The 17,069-nt window shown below is 41.2% G+C and overlaps 1 protein-coding gene across 9 annotated transcripts in view; it reads right to left on the bottom strand.

The window, feature by feature from the left end:
* Window positions 1-17,069, bottom strand: part of birc6 (baculoviral IAP repeat containing 6) — a 195,757-nt gene that overhangs the window by 37,290 nt on the left and 141,398 nt on the right. For all 9 annotated transcript variants that reach the window (XM_041789459.1, XM_041789462.1, XM_041789463.1 and 6 more), the window contains exons 65-67: window positions 10,348-10,570; window positions 7,941-8,086; window positions 2,714-2,824 (exon numbers count right to left, since the gene is read on the bottom strand). In XM_041789459.1, the coding sequence (XP_041645393.1) occupies window positions 2,714-2,824; window positions 7,941-8,086; window positions 10,348-10,570 (480 nt within the window). The remainder of the gene's footprint in view (window positions 1-2,713; window positions 2,825-7,940; window positions 8,087-10,347; window positions 10,571-17,069) is intronic.

Genomic DNA, 17,069 nt, shown 5'->3' with positions numbered 1-17,069 from the left:
GTTTAATCTGCACGCAACATCCAAAACCAGACTGACTGCAGGAAAATCCAACTGCAGTTCTTTTTTAACCGTGAAGCTCAATTCAGACAGCTACAACTGTGAAGTGCTGTCGTTAAACATAGGCCTTGTTGTGTCTCAGATCTTTGGTCTGAACTGGGCTAAAGACACTGCATTTTGTGACATCAAATTTTCCCCTTATTGCCAGTCCCTCTAGTTTCATTCTATTCACTTCTCAACCATAGAAAAATCATTTTTTCTGTAGTTAAGCTTCTGGAGTTACTTTTCAATATATCATAGAGTCTGTATTACCTCTAGCCTTTTATTTGACCAGGCAGAAAGAACCCTTTTAGACCTAACTGTACCGGAGCAAGAGGAGAGAATTAGACCTGCAGATCTGTGATGATGGTGAAGCAAAGCTGACGTCATTTTTCAGCCTCATTCATTTTGTTTTTGAGACATTTGATGAAAACAGAATGACAGAACACATTTAAACTCAAGAAACAATACAACATTTCATTTTAGACAAGTCTCTGCCTCTACTGATAATTGTATTCATATATTCCACCACTTTGTGAAGCGAAGACTTTGGTAGAATGATTTCAAGCACTAAAACAAGGTGTGTTTGCACAAGAGATTCAAAAATGTTCAAAGACTGGATGTCAAAATTCAAGCAAATTGGGCTAAAACAACTCTTTACACAGCCCTCTGGGACAAAATGGGCCTCAGTGCTCATGAAGCTGAGACTGTCCTGAAACCTTTGATATAAAACATTTTGAGTGTTGTGTTATTTACAAGTACCTTAAAAAGGTGAATTAAAAAATAATGTAAAGGACATACCCTCAGACCTCAGAGGGTTAACTGTAAATAACAGCCTCTGCCTTAAAGTTCATGAACAGCTTTTATAAAATCATCTTCCTCTTCGTGTCCCTGATCCACCTAGCCTTCATAATCTCCGTCATCACCATTGTTGTTCTCTTCAGCACTGCGGTGGTCCATGCTGCTCCCCTGGCTCAGATCATCAGCCATCGTCTGAGTTCAACTTTAACACGTTTTCATTCGTCAGCTTTTACATGTGGAGGTAAAAGAAGCTAAACTTATTTCAGTAAACCCTGCTGCAGTTTACTGGTCACATGTCTTTAAGACAACAGGCTCATTTAAAATGCACTGACACACAACCACTGTGTCATATGTAATGGGTTAAGACAGTGCAGAATAAAAAACGCAAAAAGAGCAGGTTCAATCTGAATCGTTAACCTTCACTGGGTTACTTAGACAAAGGAGCTCCTGAACAGTGTAAATGCTCCCATTAAGCCAAAACCACTGAACATCAGTGAGTCATTTTGTACATGCACTCCTGCATATTTCTCAGTGACTATCAATGTTGAGTGTTTTTGACAGAATAAGCACTCCGAGGCTGTCTCCTAACTCAGGTCCCACTGCTGCTCTCATTTACATCATCAACATCAGAGTAGGCGTCTCTTTCCTTCTGATGGATAAAAACACTGGTAAGAACTGATTCACACTGTCAACATGGACCTCAACACTGTTCAAATGCTAAATAAATCAATAACCATGTGATGAACTACTGCATATAGTGAATGTGAGTCTAAAATATAACCTTCTCTCTAATCAAACCTTTGGCCTTTAATGCCTGAAAAAGAGCACAGGCTAGAGTAGACAGAGTAGGTTACAGAGTAGCCGTAGTCTCTGAACTGTTCTGTCTGCACTGAGGCAACAAAGCTGACAGCCGAATCACTAGCAACGACTTCAAACATCAAGCTGCTTACAAAATCAATTACAAGACAGCAAAAGTGGTGTAATTAATCATGACATGGTCTAATGGAGAGTGATGGGCAGGACAGGACTGGAGCCTGAGTCTGCTGCTCTTTCAGAGTAGAGGCATCATGGATCCTATCAGACAGGAGATGGAGACAGAGGATTGTGTATTTAGGAGAAAGAGAGAGTCCACAGACGAGCCGCGGCTTTGCGGTTGCTTCACGTTAAACTAACAGGCACAGATCAATTTACTGTTTTAACTATCAGCAGTCAAGCATTAGCAATAGTCGCATTGCAGGACGTGTGGTGAAAGACTTCGACATGAAAGACGTCATGCCGCCACTTTGTTCCCTTGATGAGGAACCAAAACATGCAAGTTTGTTGTTTTCTTTGACTAATCTGAGATGACAGCCTGTCTGATGTCACATTACTGCAGCACTTCACTTGAACACAGAAAACTGATCATGCAAAGTCAGCGTGACACCTGCCTGTAAAATGTAAACGTGCATGCAGCCCTGCTGCCGTCATACAATGATGCTTGAGGCAGACGCTCGTTCATGTAGGACAAATTTTAGTGTGTATCCCTGCTACCACCGACATCTTCATTTATTGAGCTTATAGAGAGAGGTGTCACCGCAGCTGATCTCTCTCCACTTGCTGTCGCTGTACCTCCGTGTGCGTCAGAGCTGCTGTCAGAGAGCTCAGCCCCGAGAGCTGAAAGTAGGCAGGGCTTTTCATTGAAAACAGACCCAGGGAACCAAATAATAGATGTGATTTTATGATTGAAATTATTATCAAAGCACAAAAACACAGTGCATTTTCCTTTTACATCACTGGGATCTTTTGTGCATATCACAGTATGAATGTAAAAGGAAAAAAAATATAATCTCTGTGTGCAAATGTTCATATCGTCAACAAAAATGTTATTTCAACTCACCAAACTGCAGCTTCTTCATGGCAGCGACATATTTTTCCTCTAGAGAGCGCAGACTGGACTGGGGCTTAGGGCGACTTGTCACCTTCCTGGAAGACTCCACCAGCTTCCTCTCTGGTAGGAAGAAAGGAGACAAAATCATGAAGATAATGAGAAAGGAGCAGAGCTGAGGGAATCCAGAGAGTAACCGGGGCAGAACAGCATCCACTTCAGGACGTCCTCCCTTTAAAAATCCTTTAAGGACAGCCCGCCTGAGGGCTGCTTCTCTAAAGAGTCACTTCAGTGAGAAACTGGCTGGAATCCTTGCACTGATATTTGTCAATCTTAACTAGTAGTGTGGAGGACGAGTAGAATTGCTTCTTCTAAACCTCTTCTTCCTTAAGATGAGGCTGCGTAAAGCTTAGTGTTAAAACTTTCCTTTAAGGTAAGATAAATGCTGAGTAAGTCTGAGGCCTCCAGCTCAGGAGATCAGAAAGGTCAGGCAGTGTTGCTCTGTGTTGTGACAGTGTTCACATTTACATAGGGCTGAATGATATGGATCACAAATCACATCTCAACATTTTTAGCTGCACAGCACACTAAAAAGTCCTGATTTTCTTCTGTAAACTGTAATAAAACCAGTGTTAACTTAAAGACCTATCTGCAGACACTTTTGTTAGCTTGATTCACAAAGAGAAGACTGCTGTGCATTTATCCATACTGAAGCTTGCAACAGTAAACTCTGGCTAGTGTACATATGGAGGCAAAACTTTCAGCTCTCCGGTCAAATACTCGTCAGTATAAATCCACATTTCTCCACATTCAAAAAAAAGCAGAAGGTTTTAGCCTGTTTAAAGTAGGAACTGAAATCAAAAGGGCGGGGGGTCAAATATAGAACAGCTGCAGAGTGGACATGGCTGTCTGATGCCGTGCAATGTTAAGAGATCTGTGACGCTGATGTGCTGCTAGAATGAACACTGCAACAGTTAAACCCTTTCTCTCTGATTCTTGTTTTCATGAGCATCAGAGGAAGGTGAGCCTAATATCATCCTTCAAACAATCTGTACTAAAAACATTTAGAGCTGCTGATATTTCTTCTATTTTTGTCAAACCAACTACAGTGGCTTATTAAACAGTCAGTCTTCTATTTTTCCAAGGTTAAGAAGAAGATCATACATTTGCACATCAACCATAAACAAGATGAAGAGACTCCACTGATGGAAGCAGAAGATCTGCACACAGGAGTGCACATAAAAGAGCCGATATCCTCATTTATTCGTCCCATCAGTGAGCGTGGGTACATCGATGCTTCAGACTAATCCGTCCTCTCCTCACTCAATATCGTCTTGCTCCCGTCTGCTCATAGCTTCACTCAGAGACATATTTCTCAGAGTCCCTGTACTAATTAAATGATTATACATCGGTCATGGCCCTCATGTGGCAAACCCCACCCTGTGTAACTCTGTGTGATGTGTGATTCCAGAGGCCCTTTATCATATAGATCTGTTCATACGAAGTGAGATTAATCTTTACCCATAACCCCCTACATCCCAGGCTTACATCCAGCAGGTCTAACAGTTGTCTCCTTCTGTCCTAAGTGAGTGAGCATAAAAATTCTCTGGAGGGAGCTCCAGGAAATGGGCGGGAGGGAGATGATTAATAATGTGTACTGTGTAGCAACAAGGTAATGGGGGAGGTGTAATGCTTCATCATGCAGCAGACGTTTTATTGATGGCGCTGCTTTCTTTAGGTGAATAATGGCAGCCAAGCAGAATCTGCTCTCTTTATTTGTCCACGTATAAAACAAGTAAAAACATGGGTTCTTCGCTGTTTACTAAATAGATTAAATCTTGTAAAGCAGCTCAACATGCATGTCCATCAGGATCAATGTGAATCTGAAAATACATTCAAGGTTGTGGAGGGGTTTTTTAAGATGAGGCATTAGGAGAGCGCAGTCTTCACTACCCCCTAAAAGTTTATTACCTGAATAATCAGTGGAGAGGACCTTGGGTCGACTTGTGTTTCTACTAGGGCTGGGATGATACGCCTTTGTCCTGATTTGATTACTCATGGTTCGTGGATGCTGATTCCCACAAACTCCCATCTCTGTGATCATCTGAACGCCATCTGCACTCTTGGTTATGTGGGGAACAAGGCCCACGCTATCTAGGATATGACTGGTTGCCTGGAGCAGTGATATTGGCACATTAATTATTTTCAGACTGGGTGCATGTTTTCTGCGTGATAGCTGCTGGTTTTACTGGTATACCAGGGAAAACATACCAAGAGAGGAAATCTCCCCCAGATACACAAGAAGCATAATTGTTTGGAAAGTTTAAACATCTGTGTGAAAGCAGACATGCAGGAGAATCCTCAATACCCTCCTCCTTCTAAATACAGTGCTTAACAAATGTATTAGAGCACCCTAACCCTAACCAAAGTAAGGTTTCTGCCACAGCTGCCCTAAATTAACAGCATTGGTAATTACCAAAATCATTTTTTATGTTTCTGCAATGGTTAATACACCAATATGTAGAAGCTCTTTAACCCAAATGATATTTTTAATGCTAAAATAGAATTATTATTGTTATCCATGAATTTTCAAATTTACTGATTTACAAAAAAACCTGAAAAAATAGTAAAGCACATGAATATTTCTGATTAATATGTCAAATTATAGTTATTTACAGTCATTCCTGAACAGAAAAATGAGTTTTAGTGGTTGAATGTTATGCTTGATTCATTTCTGACTTCTCAGAGAAGCCCAGTGAGCCGGCTCAGATTTGGGGTGAATTCAGTTTGAAATTCCTCATTCCTGTTCAAAATGGTAAAATGTGGAGAGCTGACTGAAAATGAAAGAGTCCGCATTAAAGCACTTCATGATGCTGGATGGTCTCTGAGACAGATATGACAGGTGGGTTAATACATTTGTTAAGCTCATTGTTTTTGTCATTTTTCCTGACAGCGTCTACACTCTTTTTGACTTTCAGGTCCTAATTTATCGGTATGGCTGATCCATTGTCTCCTCCCTGTCACTGGGCTTCTCTGCCTCTTCCTCAGCCTCCAGAGGACAGAAGTGAAGGTGTCAACATCTACTGTTAGTGACATCAGCTAGGATTTTCCTGCCTTGGTCCTGGTGATACTCGATGCCCACAGTGTTTAATTTGCAAAGATCTATAAACTAATGACAGGATAAGGCTGGGGTAAACCCTTGGGTCATACTGAGACCAAAGCCCATAATCCAGTGATCAAACCAGGGGTATTTTTTGACAGGAGGTTAAGGGAATTTCAGTCACTGAAGGTGACTGAGACATTGAGCAAACATTTAGTGTTGTAAACACTGAGACAGCCTGTACAAAAGCAGATTTTTGGTACCAACAATGATAAAAAGTGAGGAGCAGACAAGGCTGATGGTGGAGGATTACCTGCTGTTATGTAATCCTACATCATCTGCATAGATGCAGACTTATAGTTCCTACTAAATTAGAGCATAATAATCAGGTCTTGTATGCAACATGTTCAATAATGAAACTAAAACTGATGCCTGGATAAGATAGGTGTTTGATATGAAAACCAAAATTTTTAAATGTTTACAATAAAAATGTTTAAAGATGAGACATAAATGATTGAAAATAAAGTTGTTTACATTTTTTAAATCTTATTTCTACAGTGGTGGGGGGCCATGGAATAAATTATTGTCTCCTCAGGGAGGCTCACTTTCCCACACTTTCCCACCCCTGCTATAGAGCATTTAACCTGCTAAAGATTAGACTGAAGGGAGAAACCCTCAAAACAAACAACAACTGAAATAGGCTGTGATGAAAGCCTGGAAAAGCATCACAGAGGAAGAAAGCTAAAGTTTGGTGATGTCAGTGGGTCACAGGATTGATGCAGTTACTGCAAGAAAAGGATTTCCAACTAAATATTAAGTCTGATTCACTTTAATCTGTTTTAAGTCTATTTGTTCAAATACTTTTGCTCACCTTTAAAGGTGGTGTTCTGTTACAAATAAAGCTTTCTCCTAAGTTTGGTGTCAGATCTAGATGTAAACACCTGGAAATAAAAGCTGAAATGGTGATCTTTAATCTCAAATTCATCTTTTTGTGTCAAACCCAAATGTTTTTAGTCTACAGCAGAAATAGAGGAACTAGGCCCACCGTTCCAATACTTTTGGAGGGGATTGTATGCATTAAGATACAGGGCGCCATTTTATTTTCATTAAAGTATGTTGTACTAAAAAACAAACAAAATGAATAAATAAATAAATAAATAAATCGAGAGACGATCAGCATGCACCTGCCTTTGATCATATGATCTCTGTGATCCTGATAACTCTAAACTCACACAGCCTATGAAATAACCTCAGGTTATCATCTTTGATTCATTTATATTAGTAACTATTAACAGGATCCCTCGATCCACCCTGGCCATGTCATTTACCAGTATGACAGCATGCAGCGTTTATTTACTGAGGTGAGGGGATAAAAGTTTGCCAGTCTGGACTTAATGACCAGGAGACATGGTCTTTAACTCCTCTTCTTTCTATTTAACCAGATAAAGATTGAGATCCAGATCTCCTTCACAAGGGTGACCTGGCCAAGAGGTCAGCAGCACACAGGGGCACGACTCACTGACCAGGATGATCTTGATAAGACCCAAGCTTTTGGACCACACAACCAACCAACTGAATGGAAGCTGTCAGTTTTCCAGAAAACTCTTTTTCTGATCAAATCCTGTGTTGGTGAAGCCCTCACACAGTCTATTAAAGACTCAGAGAGTGACAGGACATATGTTTCATCAGAAGAGGTTTCAGGCAGTGCCTTCACCAAGTTCAGCTCTCAAAACCAGGCTGATAGCGTTCTGAGATCAGATCACTGGGCAGAATCATTAACAGCTGAGGGATTTCAGAGGTTTTGTTAAGCTAAACTTAGAGACCCATTTTCTTGTCCTTGCACCAGGAGGGCAGGACACAGACAACAGATGAGCTGACAGACAAATATGAAGAGTGGAGACCTGCTGGAATTATTCAGATCAAGATGAGAGAAGGGAAATAAAAATACTGGATGAAAGCCAACATTTAAGTCAGGGGAGAAGCAAGGACACAACAATGACGTCAGGCCTGTTTCTGCTTTATGGTAGGAGCTCTGGCTAGAAACATGTTATATATAAACCTGGAGTTCATGTTGATCAGCTGATGTTACCTAAGAAGAGGCTATGGTGTGAGACTAAACAGTATGCGCTGTGTACATACCCTGGTTAGCCTGCCGAAGGCTGGTGGTCGCAGCGTAGACTATCTCAGCTGTCCTCTGGATGTCAGGAACCAGCAGAGTCAAACCCTCTGGCTCTGGATCTGAGCTCTCCGTCTTCACCACACCTTTACTCTTGTCTTTCTTTGACCTGGAACACAAGCAAAGACATTTAATCAGTCTGTGATACTCAATTACTGTTGGAAAGGTTCACTTTTTTTTGGCAATTAATTAAAAGAAGTACAGCCAACTACTTTTGCTTAATCTTACAAATAGCAGAGAGCACAGGTAGCCTTGGACAGAAATATGAGGAACTGTTGGTTTTCTCTTTGTGGTACCTTAAATGAACCGTGCTACCACAGGATGGCTGCTGCAACATTCATGACATGCATTTTCTAAAAATATCAGCAGAACCAGCATGTATAATCAGGCACTTTGACATGTATGCATGCAGTGTGCATGTATGTTAACCTCAGCACAGCATGTTGTCAGGAAGAGCACCAGAGCTGTGAGGTAGGAGGAGACTTTACTCAGCAGGAGACGGTGTGGGTCACATCTTTGTGTGTACGTAGTACATATAATGCAAAGGAAAGGCATTGTTTCCTATCCTGCTGAGGCTAAAGACTTTTATAGCCACAATAATACAATATATTCCTTGACATGTGTCCCTGACCAGCTCCAGAAGCAGCTTAATGACTGCATTTAAATGTGCCTCCATGCCTCTCGGGGTGCATTCACGTCACCCTGGATGCATTTTAATGTCAGGTTTACACAGAGCTAGACATGTTTCAGGTACAGCAGTTCTGCAGAGAGGGGAGAAGATATGGGTGTGGTAGGTTTTAGTATGGGTAGATTCATCTAGTTTGAGTCTCAATGAAGATTACAGACAACATAATCAAAATCCAACCATTTTCTGTGCTGCATTCCTTTGGTCCATAGGCGGTCATGTGGTACATGTTTCAGTGTTGTTATATTTTTGTCCCAAGAGCTTAGCTTTTCATAATTATACATTATTAATGTATATATTACTATATTTTTCACTGATGTATTCTTAGTTATTCCTTTTTTCATCAAAGTGCTCCCAGTGTTCAAGTGTTAGAAGTGTTTAAAGACTGAGTATGAAAATTCTGCCGCCATTGAAACAGTCTGATGAGTAGACCAGCACCGCTAAGCTTCACCCATCTCTTCTGTTTGCTCCTGGATGAGGACACTGTTAAAAACTGCACTCCTAATGATTTATTTACTAAACAGTAAACCAATGTTTTGTTGTCATCAAGGAGTTTTACAGAACATACACTAGCTCATCAGGAAAGACACTGAACAGTAGGGACGTGTGCTTAAATGGTTAAGTTCATATTCTAAACTGGCTGTTTGAGTTTAGACTTCGTCTCACTCCTTCTAGCTCGTGTACACTGAGATGCTGAAGTATGTGCAGATCAAAGTTCCTGTTTTTTCTCTCTCTTTACTGTTTTTTGTTCTTTTTAAGCTGTTTTTAAGTTGTCATTTACATGTTCAAAACAAAGATATCAATCAATAATCAGGGGTTTGAGCTAAGACGGCCAGCCTCCAGAAGCAGTGGTGACTCGTTCTGTCTCAGTCTTTCAGGCAGTTAAAAACCAGCCGGTGCCCATCAGGATGCCTCTGTCATGATGGACACCATCATTTCTATTTTACCAACAAAGGCTGAGGTACCAGGCTGTTTTAAGAAGTGTCAACCAAAATGTTTGCTGAATGATGACATCTGTGGGAGGTCACATGACCAGGCTCACCTGCAAATATGTTTCTGACTTTTATTAACTTCCAGGTCATGTCCTTAGCCAGCGGTAAACTGTAGATGGGCTTCCAGAAATTTAAAACACCCAAACTGGAAACATAAGAGTTGTCCCAGTCACAAAGAGAGTCTTCTTTTAGTTTTCACATGGCCCTACCTTTCCAATAATAATAATATAGATCTTTTCAGTGTAGCTTCTGAGGTAGGAGCTTGTTTCTGGATGTACCACTTTTTTTTAACTACTTTTTAGCACTATTAGAAACCCCAACACACACATGTAGTGACTTTTATTTAGATACTCTGGTAAAATGTGGTGGTTCCAACCAGTTCAGATCCCAACAAATCCCATAATGCACTGCACAGTGACATTGATTGCTAAGCTCTAAAGAAATCCTTTTTTTTTTAAGTCTTGATCTCAGTATCAATTAAATAACCCAGATGATAATGCTGCTATGACAGAGCAGTCCTAGTTAAGTTCTTGACTTGATCAGACAATTATATCAAGCATTACTTTATGTCATAATTTCAGCAATAATCATGTGTATGTGTCAGGTTTTCTTTAAACATGATTTAACATTTATGTGTATAATCCATACTATAGTCATTACCACAAGGCCTAAGTGTTGTTCTCTTATTCTCACCTGAGGCGATTGGTGTACGTGTCCACACATGTCTTCATCTTGGCCAGCAGCATCCCAACAGAGGTCTGTCCCTCCGAGCGCTCTTCATCCTCCTCCTCTTCGTCCTCACCAGGGTCTCCAGAGAGAGGCAGCAACAGAGGAACCAGCGCTGTGCAGGTAGAAATGGCCCTCAGCAGCTCCAGTAGCGCCCGGTATAGAGGAACGTGTCGTGCCATGTCCAGAACTGTGAAGAGAAGAGAGGAGACCAGGAGTCAGAGGTTTCAAGGGAGAAGGAAATGGAGGCAGTCCGTTTTCTGTAGTACAGTATAGCAGATGTGGCCTTGCTCATCATTCACTTTGCTGCTCTATGTTCAGGGCTGAAGGTTCTCAAAGCCAGCGATTGTTGGATCATCCTACAATCGTACTTAAAAAGTGCAGTCTGACCACAGGCTAAGCATGAAAGACCTGTACCAAGGTTTTGAAGTGTTCTGAATAAGTTAGCTGGTGTCAACGCTGAAACAAATAAAGAAAAAAGTTTGGCAAACACCGTTTTCTTCTAGCCTGCTGGTGCTTTGTTTGTAGCATGGGGCTTGAAGAGAAGCCAATCAAAAACAAGGGTCTGCTGAGACAGTGAAGCAATCATCAACAGGCTGACCATGTAAGCCACATCCTGTTAAGAGAGAGGCTCTCTGCTGCGAGTGTGTGTGTGTGGGTGTGTGTGTGTGTGTGTGTGTGTGTGCGTGCAGCCGTCGCGCATGTGCGTGCTTGCCTTGAAGTGTCAGACTCAAAATAAATAGAACAGCTCTTGTTTGTGGCTCCTGGACTGTTTTACATTTATATTGAAATTCCCCGCTCTGTACTGTCCTCCCAGTCTCTGCACAACGCTGACCTCACAGCGCTTTAACCTGCTCTCAGATCCTTTAAACATCATCTCTGGGTCACACCTGGCATGCAATTCAAATCCAATTTAGGAAAGGTCTGTAATTACGCTGCAATTACTCCTGCCCTGTGTCAGATTGTTCTCTACTCTGCGGGTGAGAGACTGTTGACAAAGAAAACTATTTAAAGGGAAATCTGACACTGTCATTTAAATTACAATGACGGCCACTTACAGAGAGACGCTGCTGTGTTAAATATGATAAAACCAGAACCATTCAATGGATATACTAATGAGGATTATTGATTCTACCCTTTAAAGGTATCAGGAGGGTCTCTGCTCCAGCAATCGCCTCAGTTATTAGTAGAGACACCCTGATGCTGTTTTTTAAAAAGACCGCCAGTCCTGTGTTTTCTATAACAGCTGGTTTGGTTGTTCATTCCACTCAGCTTTTGCAGTGTCCTGGCACCTCCTATAGGCGGCAGTGTTAGCTCATAAAATGACCACAGAAATCCTCCTCTATCAGAAAACAGCATGTTTTTAACTTGTTTAAGTAAACCTGGTGCACACGTTAAGATTTTAAAAATCTTTGCAGGTTTTGAAACGTAGGAGACCCCAGACATGCCGACTAATAACAGACCCACTCAAAGTGTGTGAAAAACAGCAAGTTCATGTTAAAACCTTGGATCAACCCATAAAAGCAGGTCTGTGTCCAAACAGGAAGTCAGGTTTATGACAGTAGGAAAGTCTACAATCTTACATGGAAAATTTGACATGAAATTCTATAAAAGTTGATTGCTTGCGATTAACAACAAATGCTGAGATTAATGGGGACCAAAATTCTAACCTTTTGAGAGCCCTCAAATTAACATCACACCACAGACACACAGTTGTTCTCTCATTTCTCTCTAATGTAATTACACTTGCCCTGCTAGTCCAAAGTCAAATAAAACCATTCTGTTCACAAACTTTTTACTGCAACGGTACAACGCTAACACTCTCAAACAACTGTTGTTAGCATTTGTAATTCCTCACGTCCCACAAATACATGTTCCTGAAACCCAGCACTAAAGATGCTACAGCTTTTATTTACTATGAATTTATGACATTCAGTGAACTCCATCATCAAACAGTGAAGCAGAGCGAAGAGTAAAGAGGAACGGAGCCTCCTCTCCTGAGTCTCCTCAGAGGCAGCAGCCCAAAGAGGCCGGACATCCATCACAGCTATGAATATCTTGGTGGAGCTGACCTGCAGTCATTGCAGCGTTTCGAACAGCGAACCTCCATTCTCTGTGATTTAGAGCCTTCTGGGAGCCATATGGAGATAGAAGACTGTGGGTAGCCATGTTGAATGCTCAGGCTGATAAATAGTTAACGGGGGGCCCTAGACTTGAATGGGAGCACCTGTGATGAGTTAGCATAACGTACGTAATAAAGGCACCACTGTCGCATTTTAATACCTCCCTGTGCACCCCTGTAGCCTCACCTATTGTCATATCAATTGCTTCTTCAAAATAGTCTACAAGGATGCTGCATTTCAAATCAGGCTGTGAATCATCCAGAAACGAATACACACATGCACAAACCAGGGACAGAGATGATTGTGGTGAGAGCAAACTGAGATTTCAAAAGGTCCACTCAAAATCTCTGACAACATGTAACAGAGCAAAAACCATGTCTGCACCCATCCTGCTTCAAAAATAGCACTAAAGTGTAGTCAGCAAAAACAAAACACGGTCAGGATGTCAGGTTGCTGTTTTTGTTGCCACAGACTGGATTTGCTCCAGGCGGAGCAAACTGAGCTCCAAACTGAGCCAGGTCCAGCTGACTTCAGAGCCTCAAAGGGAGCGATTCTGAAACTGTGTTAAGAACTTAAGTCAACGAAAAGCTTCACCACTGGCTACTCTTGGTGGTTCTGTACACACTTAAACAATTAAAGGGAAGAATTAACTCCATGTCGTTTGGATTTAATAGCATTTTTATTTTTTCGCCAGAGAAAGTACAAAGTTTAAAACACCAAAGACATGCCTTGTTTATTTCTTGACAAAAATAAATAGAAAGACTGATTAATAGATAATAACACAAAAATCAGAGCTACAGCAGCAACACTGATCCCCGTCATCCACAGTAATGTGTAAAAAAGACAAACTAGAAGAAAAAACTGGCATAAGAAAATGATCCTAAGCTGCTATCAGACTTGTTTCACACAGGTTTGCTGTTCTGTGAGTGGAACCCTGATTAGAGCTTAAATCAGGCTCACAGTTTAGTCACACCTACCCATTCACAACCATCCACTCACACACTCCCTCACTGATGGCTGAGGTTGGAGAACTGGCCTTCAGCATTAGCTAATCCCATTCACATGTATCCACACCCGTATTTACACGCCACTGACAGAGCAGTGGGAGCAGACCGGGGTTCAGTGTCCTGCCCAAGGACACACCAACACGTGACTGCAGGAGCTGGGGATCGAACCCACAACCTTCTGACTGTGAGACGACTACCTACTGAGCCACAGTCGCCCCAATAATCCATTACCAAGTCCCTGCATGTTTACAACCTCAGGGAGGCCAATTACAATCCACAATTCCAATCTGTTAAGATGAGTGGATGCACATATGCCAGACACTGAATCAGAGTCCAGAGCTTTTATATGAGAATCATTCTATTAACAGAGACTACAGCCTGCACTGTTGTTCACACACTTCATTAGTAAACGGAGTTATAATACAACAGCCTGAACAGATAAAAATACATCTCTCTAGACATCAGAGACTTCAGATCCAATTTTAACTCATGATCATTGTAAGTTTTTGTCTTTTTCCTCCATTTATGTGATAAAAGCGTGCTGCTCTCCCTCTCTCTCGCTCATCCCTCACTGAACTATATCACAGTGAGCTTGCAGACTGGGCCAGGCTGGAATCGCACTTTTTAACAACTTTTCTCCCTTATTTTATTAAATAAATGGCCCCTCAGTGCCAGAAGTTGGTCTTTGACCCCCCTTGGGCCCTGGCCAGGCATTGATCAAGGGGAAGGGTGGGATCTGGGTCAGGCTGGTCTTAGTCTCCAGCAGACAGTCAAAGATTTGAGACTGGCTTCCTTTCTATATGTTAAATTTCTACTTCCTGTCCAGTCAGCTGCTGACGCTGCAAGTGGTCATTTATGGAAACACATTACAAGCTGTGTTGTGGCTTAAAGTATGAAAAGTAGATATAAGTCGTAGCTTGAGGTAGTGTGAGGTAGTCATGTAGAAACTACATGAACCCGACCATAAGCAGTGTGACCGAGGATTTTCTTCCATCATTTATGAATGTAAACTTGTTTCAGATCTGAACAGCTGGAAATGTAAACGCTGCAGCGCAGAATCACCGCTCCTGCTGTGCATGCTCAGGGTGTTAGGCGTGTCTGACATCCTGTCCGTCTTTCCCTTCAAGTCGATGGCTGACAGCTGATGATGGCAGGGTAGTGCTGAGGTTTGACTTCACTCCATCCCATCCATCAGCTGGAGATGGCCATCAGTGGTAACAATCGCTCCCATGATAGAGCAAATATGTTAGCATTAGCTTGCTCAATTGTTGGCTCAGCAGTGCCAATTAGTTAGCTTTAGCTCACACGTGTACTATCTGACTAGCATTAGCTGTTTGAGTGACTGTTCAACATAAGTCTGATGGTTTCCACCTGTTAAAAGGACAGTGTTTTAGCTGCTTAACTTTTTCTAATAGGTGCTTAGTGCTCATGGTGGATTCATGTTTTAAATAATAACACAAAGGCTACAGTCTGGACCTTCTCTTTGTAAAGTATCCTGAAATAACATTTCTTATGTTATGTTGCTACAAAAATAAAGATAGACTGAATTATAACGTTTTTTCATCTTGTCCATGGCATGCCTGCACAAAGCCAACAACATCTCCTCCTGCTGAGCAGCAACAAAGATCAAACTAACGATGCCCCGTTATGAAATGCCACACAAAGACTTCCTCATTAACCCTTAAACCTTGTTGTCCACTCCTGACTCCAGTCTTACTTGTCATCTAATTTCGTCCCTGCTCTGCCCCGCGGTCTCTTGTTAACAAGGAGGAGAGTTGTAATTACAGCTGACAGACTGGCATTTGGTATTTCACAGAGGAGGTGACACTGGGGACCGAGCTTTCACAGAGCGAGCACACAGAGGGGTGACGGAGGAACTTGTTTAGAAGAGGCCACCTCTGGTACTTAAATAAAATCTCAACAGAGAGAAAACTTTGAATGTGAAGCTATGAGGAATCAAAATATGAAAGCATTAAGGCAACCACTGCAAAGCAGCTGTAGGGGCAGCATCCCCAGAACATGAATGACCAATTAGTTTTGATTTTAAAAAGCTAGTTCCAAGGCTGACACTGATACCAATTATAGGCAGTTAAAGGGAGCAGGCAAATATCATTCATTACTCTTCTATTATTTTATTTCTTTCTTCCTCATTGGTTTTTTATTGTCATAATGTCTTCAGTATTTTACTTGGTTGTAACCATCAAAACAGAGTATATTTATAAGCCCTGCTTGGTGGTGCTGTGCACTTAATCTGACTGCAATCATAATTTCTATATCAGACTGTGCACAACATCGTTGATGAAAGGCTACATCTGTTTTTGCACTCAGTAGAACAGAGATGCCTGCAGAAAGGCCTTCAGGTTTACAATACTGACCTAAAGAACTGTCTTTCAGAAAAAAGGAAAACTTTTCATTCATGGAATTCTTTTGAAAGCAGTACTGTTTTGTATTTTTCTTATGCTAGTTAATATTTGTATTTTGAGTGAGAAATACACTTTAAACTGTCATTATTCTCAGCATTTTTCTAAATAACCAAGCAAGCAGACTCATGACACCATTTAAGGGTTAAACCATAATAACAATCAAAACATTGTCCAGCGTAATCATAGTCACACAAACTAATCTCATCAGCACATTTCTGCATATTCTTTCCCTGTCAAAGTTGTGAAATGTGTCAAAATACACAAAGCCAGTGTTTTTAACCATTCTAATAGAATGTGTTCATCTGTGTCAGATTATATGAGGCACTAACATTTGAAATCATCAATCCAACAGCCTAAATATAGACCGTTTCAGGTTGAATGACTATCTCACTTCTAAATAACACATCCAACCATTGGCTAAAATGATGACTTTATAAATCTATCCCTTGAATATGTTACATTTGTGACTTAAACCTAAGAATTGAAGACATCCTTCGAATAAATGTATGACATAAATCTTTTAATATTAAGAATCTATCTCAAAATCTAGCTTTTTACTTTTCTGTGGCCCTATTGGGCCAAACGTCACACCGTCCAGTAGCGGGGTAATTCTTTTCCCCTACAACTAAGTTAAAGCACAGAGGATTTCTAGATGGAGAACTTAAAGTACATGGAGCTTCTGTTGTTACCCGTTGCCATGGAGACTCATTGTATTGGGGCTCCATTAATGATGGCTTTCATGCTCGTGTTGCTCACACTGAACTCTGAGTCAACCAACTCAGAAGTGATTTAACTCAAATTTGCTGTTCTGAAATGGAAAACTCAGAGTCTCTCATCTGAGGGTAGATCAACTCAGAGATCAGGGTTTGTTTCTGAGTTTGTTGAATTACCATCTTGATCAAGTCTGGATCAAACATTATCCAAGAGTACCACCTAAGGATGGCATAGGAGGCGTGCTCGATAAGCACTAACATACAGAAAATGGAGCTGTTGGGTCACAACGGCTGGCACCTTCTCAAGAGGATCACCAGAAAAAAAAAAAAGGTTTAAGAAACGGAGCTCTTTATGATCAGGATTACACACTATAAGAATTAATCAGCGTTGTGAATCAAATTGAAGTAGAAGGCAGCACCCAT

This window comes from Cheilinus undulatus, linkage group 6 (genome assembly GCF_018320785.1).
Source record: "Cheilinus undulatus linkage group 6, ASM1832078v1, whole genome shotgun sequence".
NCBI lineage: Eukaryota > Metazoa > Chordata > Actinopteri > Labriformes > Labridae > Cheilinus > Cheilinus undulatus.
Note: the sequence above shows the minus strand (reverse complement) of the source record. Positions and strands in the feature narration are given on the sequence as shown.